We start from the raw sequence: 10,877 nt of genomic DNA on the forward strand, positions 1-10,877 counted from the left end.
TCTAACAGTACATCTGAATGCTGAAATCAAAACAGTGCAGCTGGTTCCAGTTCAGGGTCATACAAACACTGACTCCAACCTGTTATTTTAGGGTTTCATGTCTTCTTGTCTGTTTTCACTTACTTGCTTTTGCGCAGGGCGTGCTCCACACTGTGGCCTCTGAACTTCTTGTAGTAGTCGATGAAGGAGAAGGGCAAATTAATGTTGAGGGGATTGGTTCTGTCAGGAGCTGCTGCTCTCTTCCGAGACTCAAATGCAATCATCAGGTCCACCCAGGCGGCTGGCCTCTTTATCTTAAATTGGTCAACAAAATCTTGGCCAAAGATCCTACATAGCAGCTTCTCAAATTCATAGTCAATCCCGATAGAACCATAGGGACCACCTGCAATAAGAGGTGGTGACTGTTAATCACATTTTTAAAAAAAGTTGAAAAGTCAGTTGCATCATGTTACACATTCTTTTACCTGAGGCCTTGTAGAGCTCCTTCAGATGTCCTTCTGGAAGACGGATCTGATGGACAGTCAGGTCCACCGTTCCTCCACCACAGTCTACCACCACATAGCGGTCGCCTGCACAGAGAAAACACAAAAATGCAACATAGTGTGCAGAAAGCTCAGGGACAGGGCATGTAAAACTCATATCATCAAGCAGCATCCTTCCCCACGAGACTAATTGCTCTGACATGTAGCCACTGCTCCTAACATCACTCTCCTGTTCGTAGAAGATTTTTAAGGGAGATTGGACGTGACTCTCTGTCAAAGCTTGTTGAACCAGGTGACAGACAACACTGACAGACAGTTGACCAACAACTCCTTTGACTGCAGTGTCATGGGACCAGTGGTGAGGTGATAAAAGAAGAAAAAGTAGATGAGATACAGATGGTGAACAGCAGTTGACAGTGTAGATCTCACATGATGCCAACAATGACACATTAAGTTCAAAATGTCCCGATTCTAATGTATATTATTCAAATTATTCTCACCATGGGGGGAATGCTCTCTCAGCGCTTTTCTGAAAAGCTTTTATATCATTACCAGGAAACAGGCTGGCAGGCGTGACTCTTGCGTCAAGGCAGAGCGCTAGCTATCTCGCCTGAACAAACTGGCTACACCTGCCTAAGTTCGAAATGGCAGTCAGCAAATCGCCACCTAAAATTTCAGGCTCAGGGTTAAAATTTCAGGATTAGACACTCTTGAGGTGTGTGTGCTGTGCCTCGCTCAGCAGTGTTCATCACAAGAGAGGTGAGAGCCACAGACCTGAGGTCATTCATAGCCTTAACAGAGGTCTTCTACAGAATGGTGACCACTGTGTGTGTGTTTCCATAGCTGGGGAATGATGTCTCTGACCATAGATGTTTGGAATGGGAACTGAAACACGCCTTCCAGCTGACCCTGACCACTGATGTTTTCTGGACATGGACATGGCAGTCAATGTAAGTTCTCAGTCAGCCCCGAAAAAAAAAAAAAAACAAAAAAAGAAAACAATAGAAAGTCAACTTGAAGACTCACGAAAGTTGAAATTATAAAATCAGGAAAAAAGGGAAAAAAGCTGAACACAGATGAGTAGCATCTGGCTGAGCGATGACATGTAGTCTCACAGATTTTAGCAGAAAACACCTATTAAAATACTAAATATACAAATATATAAAAAATGCAATTTGCTCTAATTGTCCGGTCAGCTGCACGAGCAGCAACCTGGAAGTTCTGTTCTTTCAGGAGCTGCTGGACAAAGGCAAGGCCTTGTCCTCTATTACAGTTTATTTAGCAGACATTTCAGCCATGTGGAACATATGGTGGACCAGACCTCTAATCTGTCATTCTATAAAAGGAACATGATGGTCCTGTCCAGTGTCTAAATCACTGGTCCCTTCTTGAGACTTCTCTTTGGTACTAGACGCTGTATCCCATCCACCTCTTGGATCCCTGGATCAGGCAGACATGAAGACACTATCCCTTAAGACACCGTTATTTCTGGCTCTTGCATCAGCATATGTGTACATGACATTCGAGCACTGTCAGTTCATGTACAATGCGCTTAGTTCACACAGGGTAATCTTAAGGTCATATTTTAACCAACCAAACATGCCAAAAAGTCCATCACTGGAGTGTGTTCCTTTTGAACTGGGGACATTTTTTTCTCCTTCCCTGTTCCTCCCCTCAAGCAAACACCTGCATGCTTTCTGTCTGGTGAGAGCCTTATATTGAAAGAACAAAAACAGAGGGTTGATCAGCTTTTTGTTTCATGGGCTAAATCCCACATCGGCAAGCCCATCAGCAAACAACGTCTATCCCATTGGATTGTAGAGGCGATTGAGATGGCCTACACCAGCAAAAAACTGCAACCCCTTGCGGGGCTACGTGCCCATTTGACCAGAAGTATGGCAACCTCCTGGGACTTATTTAAGAAACATGTGCAGCATCAAGCTGGGCTTCACCTCTGCCCTTAGCAAGGCTTTATACATTAGATGTCACTTTACCATCACTAGCTTACAGGTGGTGTCTCACCAGATCACCCTCCTTGCTGAAAGTAAGAAAGAGGTGCTTAGCTTTAATGCTGGGTGCTTGAATGCTGGGTGACGCCATGTCAGTCCATTATATAGGAAGGGAGCGTGGATCTCCTGAAACAAGTGTCACAACTGCCAGCCAGTACTGGCTAGAGTAATGATATAAATGCTTTTGAGAATAAAGCTGAGCGATAGTTCCCCCCATACAGAGGCACCTCACGTATATGTTCACAGAAACCCGGTTACAAGATAAGTAACCTCAAGTTATTGTTTAGCGGTCAAAAATTATATAAATGTAAGTTTTATAGTATTAGTTAATATCTTAACTGAGGAGGCAGCAACTTGTGGCATGGAAACAAAGGTAACAAAGTTGACCCAGTAACTAAAGCCTGTCAGCAGCGGCATAAGGACCACAGCATTTAATAAACTGATGCTCCCAGATATGGGAAAGTGTTTCAGCTGTTCAGTGTTCTAGCGCTGATCTGCTGATGTTTTATCTAGTCTGCTGATGTTTCCTGGTGCAATCTTGAAATCCTTTTACTAGGATTACAAATAGGTTACAAACCAGTCTAATAATTTATTTCACATTAAGACACTGATGAAAATGATCATTTAGTTTTATCTGCAGTCTGACTATAACTTCTATCAGCCATGATAGCACTGTACACACCCAGTGTATTGCTGATCCCTGCAAGGCAACAAATAAGCAGTTGCAATAAGCATGTTGTAAACAAACTGACAGCTTATCTGAAGGTCAAATGGAGAGTGAGTTCTCCAGACATACGGCTTATCATTCTTCATTGCATAAACAAACCGTGCACAGCTACGATGAGCCAAGTAAAACAATTTTGAAACAGGCCATAAGTCTGTGAACTGTGAAGTGTACTACAGACATTTTGTGTAATCATTCTATCATTCATCCTTGTTTTCTCTTCCAAGTAACAGTAAAATATCTGGACAAATGTGACTACTTGATACATTGAAATAAAATATTAAAAGTACACTTTAAAAAAAAAAAAAAAAAAAAGCAAAATGATAGTAATATTCCTAATGTTGGTGCATTTCTCTAGATAGAACAGTTTCTACAGATGTCTAGATGGTTCCATTTCCCCAAAAATCAGCATGCTCTATTTCTACCAAGCTCACTGAAATCTAGCATCGAATAAGACAGATTGGCAGCATAAGAAACAGCAAGAGCAGTTATCCTACAGGAAGAGGAAAAAGAATGTCAAAGCAGAGTGAAAGAACAGAGAGACTCTACCTTCTTCCAGCTCCGACCAAAGCTCCCCTATGACATTTTCCACCAAAAAGGTACGGCTCTGTCGGTTGCGCCGAACATGCTCCTTGGCTGGTTGTTAACAGAGAGAGAATGTTCTTGTGAGTGTGGTGAAGGCTTGAAGCTCTGCACTGTGAAGCTGTGAGGCTCATATACAGTGGTGTGTAAGGCAAGCAGAAGTCTGAGGTGCACATGTATCCACACTGTGAACAAGTCTCATCCTTATACACTTACACAGTCTGTAATAGATTCCTTCAACATGTATGTAAAGTCACTTCAAAAAGCATTCAGACTTCTTTGCTTTCTGCAGAGTATTGTAGAATTAATTTTAAATGGATAATCTGACATTTTGCCCCATCAATCTACTGAGCAGATGAAGAAAAGTTTTTTTGATCTGATGAACTATTTGGACAGAACTCAAATCACTACGTCTGTTGAACACCATCCACTGCTCATTAGTTGCTCATACCATTCCTAAGCTGAAGCATGGAGGTGGCAGCATTATCCTATCAGGGTTCTTCTCAGTCATGACTGGAAGCATGAATGCAACTAAATACAGAGAGGTCCTTGAAGAAACTTGATTCAGAATGCAGGGTCCTGAAACTGTCACGATGGTTTATCCTTCATCATGACAGTGACCCAATGGAACAAACTGTCCAAATCAAGGTGTACAAAGCCTGTAGAGACCTGAGAAGGGTAAGTGCTGCCATAGGGGCTTCTACAAAGTACTGAATGATGGGTCTTAACACTTTAGTGAATGAAAGATTTCAGTCAGTGATTTGTAAGATTATTCCAAAAAAAAAGTAAACAAGCTTCCTCTTCATGATTGGATGTAGATTAATGGGAAATGTCTATTTTATCCTTATCCTTAACATAACTTCACTTCACAACCTCATGCTAAAAGTGAGGGGGTCTGAATACTTTTTGAAACAACTGAAGATTGTACACCAATAGATCTAGGCAATCTGTCACAAAATGCGACTCCGCAATCATGTTGCTCATAGTGTGATCATGCAATGAGGGTAAAAGGTTTAAGAGACTCCAAGACAGTCCATGCGGACTGTGGCAGACTCTTGCGTTACTAAAGCCCCTTTTGAATATGAGATATGGAACACTGTCGGCTTCAACAACCTATTAAAGTAACAGCATTGTAGTCATTTAGATACTTGATATCTGTCATTCATGCGAGACTAGACGATACACAAGTGATGTATAATGCATAATAATACAATAACAGCTCAAATCTAAACTAATAGCAATGGTTTTAAGTGTCCAAATAACTAACAGCCTATTTTATTTCTGATTTCTTAAACAGTGAGAATGAACGTTTAGGACTCAACCTGAGGACAGCTGTGAATAAAACTAAATGTTTAACTGGAGCTGATAAACTGTGATTCTGTGTAACAGTCACTTGTCTGATATGAACAAAGGTTCATAGTGTGACTTTCTGTTATATCCTAATCAATCCTTTACCCACAGCAGAGATCATTTATAAGTAAAAGTAATTCATTTAAATAATTAAACAGTAAAGCAGGTTTTGATAAAAAACATTTTCTAAAAATATAAAAGAAATTACCCAGTTTTTAAAACTAAAGTCTACTGGCCTATGCTGCTTAACTGTGATGGCACTTAAACCATGTGGCCTAACGCTGACTGCCTAATAGCAGGAAGACCTGGCAGAAGTTAATGTCAGAGGGACATTTCCTCCTGCACAGAGGAAACAATACAGAACAGGAAGAACAACTGTCTTTCTCTCATTAGCTGTGCAGAGGGCATGAGAAAGGTCTTCCGTTAAAATTACATCATTCCAGTAACATCCTAACACCAGCAACAATTACCTCTCAAGACAATTATTAAAAAAATATCAATTGAGCAGATATGTCCTGCACAATCTGAAGTTTAGCAATACTTTAAGAACAGGTAGTTGCAGTGAATCTGTTTAGGCAACAGATGCTTCAGTGGCAAACCTCAAAAGAAAAATGCCAGGTTCTGACTGTTCCTTTTGAGTTCCCAGGAACTCTGAGAAGACTTGAGCTGAGAACACTTAATAATATCCTGATAGATTATTCAATACTGACCCTTAACACTCTGATCACTGTACCAGTTTATTACACAGTGAAACTCCAACAGCTCAGACTGCAGGAAAACAACGGCATTATTGGGAGTGCAGTGACACTGATTCAAAGCGAACACCAAGGTTTGGACGAGAGCAAGACTGGATTAACCCACAGTATCACCACTTACTTTGAAACTAGACTTATTGCTCTCACAAGGAATGATGAGTGTCCAATCAAATGAAGTCATGAACATTAAAACATATACATTCTGGGATATTACTTGCAGGGAATGATAATGCTCTTTAGCACTTAGTTCACTTCTCTTTCACGACTGCACCGAAGTCAACAGCAGTCAAACATGGGCTTTAATGGAACATTAATGTTCTCTCACAGTTTGAGATTAAAATACTTCATTTATTCAGCTCCTCAAATACAGCGCATGACAAATAAATGTGCCTCACAAAATGGCTTACCATTTACTGCCTTATTGAAATAATTAAAGTGTAACATGGTTACTCTCAGCTGTGCTCCAAGTCTTAGGCTTTACATCTTCCAGTCAGCTAAAAGAGCTCGTTATGAAGTTTGCAGGGTACACTAATGACATGGTTTGTGTTTTTAAAAGACTTTCATCTCATGTCTTCAAGCAAAACCAGTCCAACTGTAAACCACAACAACTACGTTTCCTCTTTTTCCCCTTGGCTGCACCATCCTAAATATTATATAGTCACAGACGACTTTAAAAATGGAGGGTATGCACCAATCTGCAAAAAATGCATACTTAACCAATTAGTGATATCTCCGAAGCCTCAGAAGGCACCACCAGAGAAGGGGCTTTTTTTTTGGATGTAAAACCATCTCCTTGGAACTATATGGAAGGTCATAGTTCCTCTGATGGAAATGCAGGTGAGGGAGCAGTGTTCTTCAATTCAATTCAGTTTGATTAATGTCACACCAATATATAACCTATGTCATCTCAAAGCATGTCACATAGGAATGTAAAGACCTTACAGAATTATAGCAGCTCCTGTTCAATGAGGAATGTTCCTGTTGCAAAAAATCAATGACTATTCTCTTAAATACTTGATGCCGGAGAAGGAAAAAAGTGCTCTCTATTAGAGTTTAAAGTTAGTTCTTCAGCCATAGTTTTCTGTCTTTCAGATAGCCCTTGAGGAACTACTGCTCTGGGTTAATGAGCATCACTGGTAGAGCTTGTTGCTGCTTTAAAGATTCACAACTACAACCTGGGTAAATCCTTGTCAGTCCTTGTTCCTATTTTGTTTCTTGAAAGATTACATTTTTTGCAAGTTACACTGTTAGCTTTCTGACTATTTTAACAATGCTGTCATTTTGCTTTATTATTTATTATCTTTCCTAAATGTTACAGCTCTGTGAATGTGATAAAAAAAAAGGGGATTTTAGCTCCTGATTTCATTCTAGGGGCTTCAGTATCTGGAAGTACTTGGATAAAAAGGGACCTTGCAGCCTTTTACTTCACTATATGAGAGTCATGAAAGAGGAAGGTGTGTTTGATACCAGAGGTTGATCAATGTATTCTTCTCCAATATGAAGAAATGTTCTCTGAATCCTTCAGCAAAACCACAAGCCCTATGACCGTTTGTAGAATCATAAAAATGCAGTAAACTGTTTATTTGTATTCTTAATTAGACACTAAAAAGTGTTCCTTACAAAACAATGTGGTCAATGCTGAACAGCACGCTGTACTAAATTTAGAATTATCTTGTGTTTCTTCTTTTCTGATCCACCATCTGTAGCCTTTATTTATCAGAAAAAGGGCAACATTCTTTCAAAATCTAACACTGACAAATTTAGTTTCATTAAATAAGTAGCAGTGTTGTTGGTTTTAAAGCTGATACAGGAAAGATATATTGCAGCCAGATATATTGCTTTTACATTTACAGTGAAGAACAAATCAAAATGTTAACTGTTCAGACATGCTTCTCCATGTGAACTCAATGAACCCAAACTCATGCATCAATAAAGTCAGAAGGTGTAAACAACTTAATACATCTATTTAACTTGTATGCGCACCTGTACATAAGCACTTTTCCAAGGAAACATCGTCAAGGGCTTATAACATGAGCAAACGCATTCATATCCAAGGAAACAACAAAGAACTGATGGCAAGGCAGATTTTCTTTTTACATGACTGTCTGCTTTGGAAAACAAAGACTAACCTGTTGAACCAGAATGTATTTTGTTTGCATGCAAGTGCAAAAACAGAGAATATTTAGACTAAAGTAAACCTTGCAATCCTACTTTTTTTTGTGGTGGTGATAAACAAAAACTTTGTACCAAACCATAGAGAAGGACAACAAAGAAAGATATGGGGAGGATTTGCTGTTGCTGCTTCACATGTGTCAGTTTAGTTTTAAAATGTATCTGTAAGTTTTTGCATTGCCAAAGTTGTTCCACTTTAAATTTACTAGAATAATAACCAAAAGAGTGATTATTTACAATAGCGTTATGAATAAGAATAAAAAAGATTCCATTAATTAAATGTATTTTATTATAGTTTATTAATAACTAAGTAATTAGCCATACCCAGTTAAACTATTACCCATTTTGGCAGGACAGAAGGTGGAACCCTGATGCCCTGTCTCCACCTCCAGTCACTACTGCACATACTTGGGTTGTCTGGTTCTGCCACAACTGCAAGGTGGCAGCCGTAAGGTTTGTTTATACAATAAAAATCCGTGATTGAATATCTAATTAGAGACCAAGTAAAGTTGTTTTCTGCACAACAGAATCTCAGAAAAGAAGCAAAAGCAAGTTGAAATGTGAAGATTTAAAGGGGGGGAGAAAAAAAAAGTCAGTGTGCCATTGTACCCTCAGGCATTATGTGTTTGAATTTAAAAGTGAACATTTTTACCTTGGCCTGGAGACACTATGGATAAAAGCAACATCCATCATGAGTTAAAAACAGTGACAACAAACCCTAAAGTCACACAGACAAATCAGGAAAATAATGCAGTTAAGTGGAGCACTGATTGATGAATGGTGAAATCAGAGGTGAACTGTATGAAAGTGTCATCATGGAATTAGAGCGATCAGCGCCATCTGATGTCACTGTTGATGGGACGTACCTTGGCTCATTCCACTCCCCACATTGTCAGTGGGACTGAAGCCATTCTGGGTGGTCTGGGTGCCAAGGTCCAGCATCTGGTGGAGGCGGAGCTTGCGACAGTAGATTGAAGCTGCCTCAGGTTCTAAGGCAATGATGAGCTGCTCCGGGTTTTCACGGGAAACCAAACCAGACTACAGAAAGGTAAAAGACAGACAGGATAGAATGCTTCAGCCCTGACATAACATTGGTCAGCTTTCATTTTTCAACTCTTTCTATGTCTGAATAGGATTTGTTTTGGATTTGCTGTTGTTCCTCATGTTAATAATTTGACCTAGAACAGTTTGATAAAAGCTCACCTGTTCGCTAATTCTGTAGCACAAAAACGTTTGGGACAAGACACATTCAGAGTTGTGTGGTATGAAAAATGACGCTGTGTGAACAACACAGTTTGTTCCATGCTGACTTTGTTGCACACTACATAAGGTATTGAGGTCACAGCTATTGGGGGCAGAAAATACACTACTGTTGTTGTGGTCCTGACAGTACCTTGCTCCTTGGTTTCCTCTGTTTTTCCCTGTTCTCTGGATTTCTTCTGTCCTCTCTTCCTCTTTGTCTTGGTGTGTGACTGCGTGTATGCGACTGTGACAACCTACTTTCTGCATGCTGACAATCATCGGACACACCTAGATCTCATCCCCCAGAAACATACAAACTCCGGTTTGTTTCAGAAAGTATTCAGACCCCCTCCGATAATTCTGCCTGCTCATGTGGAATCGCACTGTTACCTCCTGTGTTTCAGGTTCCAGCCTCCAGGTCTCCAGCCCACAAGACCTCCACCTCATCCTCACACTGGGAATCCATCAACTGGTCCAGACCTCCAAGCTCTGCTCCCCAGCCCTCTACAGTCAGTAAAGACACACTCCTTATTACACGTGGTGCACAGCACCACTGCCAGCCTCAGCCACTCAACTCTTACACCTATCACAACGTCCACTCAGATAGAGTTCATCACGCTAAGACTGTGCTGCCTGAGACCACACGCATAGGTCGGCCACACTAAACCCCTGGAGTAGACAGAGTTAGGGTCTTGTTTAAGGGCCCAACAACGGCAGCTTTGTGGTGCTGGGGCTTTAACCATAGACATTCTGACCAGTAGCCCAGTGCCTTAACTATCACTACCCCAAAATGATGATCCAAGCAGAGCTCAACATTGTAAAACCATGAGGCCCTCAGTTTCACAACTGACCACAGAGAGCAGAGCAGCAGCAAGTCCCTCATCATCTCACCATCTGATGATGTTTGTGAGAATGTAGGAGGTGAGCTGTTATCGTGACAACTATATGCAATCATTTGTAGCAGTTTCCCTACTCTTAAAAACACGAGATAGATAGATAGATAGATAGATAGATAGATAGATAGATAGATAGATAGATAGATAGATAGATAGATAGATAGATAGTGGGAGATGTGTTTGTGGTGAACCAAAGATTTTGCTGGCCTGATTAACAACAGGGGAGACTTTTGTTTTGTGTTTAGTGGAGAGGGAGCTGTGCCAGGATGAAAACCGGGTTAAAATGCCTCTGCTGACATTAAAAGCCCTCAGTTTCCTCAGCAGGTGAAGGCGCTGTAGTGCTTTTTTGTACAGCGAATCAGCATGATCTGTAAACGACAGGCAACACTTCGTACAAGACCTATAAAATCTGAGTATCTGGTGGCCCTACAGGCTAACCCTGCTGGCATGCTGTATATACATAACAACTGCTGAAACTTTCCTGGTGACACTTGTTTTGTAACAATTTTCCAACTAGGAATGTAGCATGCATGTATGTAGCAAGAGAGTAGGTTTGATTTTGACATTGGTGGGAGACACAAAAACAGTCCAAGGCAGCACTCCTGAATGTTGACGTTTTGTTTTGTATTTGCAATCATAATTTCACGTCATGTAGAGCTAATCAA

General features: G+C 40.5%; 1 protein-coding gene across 3 annotated transcripts in view; it reads right to left on the reverse strand.

Annotated features, from left to right (window-relative positions):
* hspa12a (heat shock protein 12A) overlaps positions 1 to 10,877 on the reverse strand; it is a 55,310-nt gene that overhangs the window by 7,079 nt on the left and 37,354 nt on the right. For 2 of the 3 annotated variants that reach the window (XM_008306806.1, XM_008306805.1), the window contains exons 7-10: positions 8,941 to 9,112; positions 3,765 to 3,851; positions 465 to 569; positions 124 to 382 (exon numbers count right to left, since the gene is read on the reverse strand). In XM_008306806.1, the coding sequence (XP_008305028.1) occupies positions 124 to 382; positions 465 to 569; positions 3,765 to 3,851; positions 8,941 to 9,112 (623 nt within the window). The remainder of the gene's footprint in view (positions 1 to 123; positions 383 to 464; positions 570 to 3,764; positions 3,852 to 8,940; positions 9,113 to 10,877) is intronic. The other variant, XM_008306807.1, reaches the window with a different exon arrangement.

The sequence above is a fragment of the Stegastes partitus genome, unplaced genomic scaffold, assembly GCF_000690725.1.
Source record: "Stegastes partitus isolate 25-593 unplaced genomic scaffold, Stegastes_partitus-1.0.2 Scaffold47, whole genome shotgun sequence".
NCBI lineage: Eukaryota > Metazoa > Chordata > Actinopteri > Pomacentridae > Stegastes > Stegastes partitus.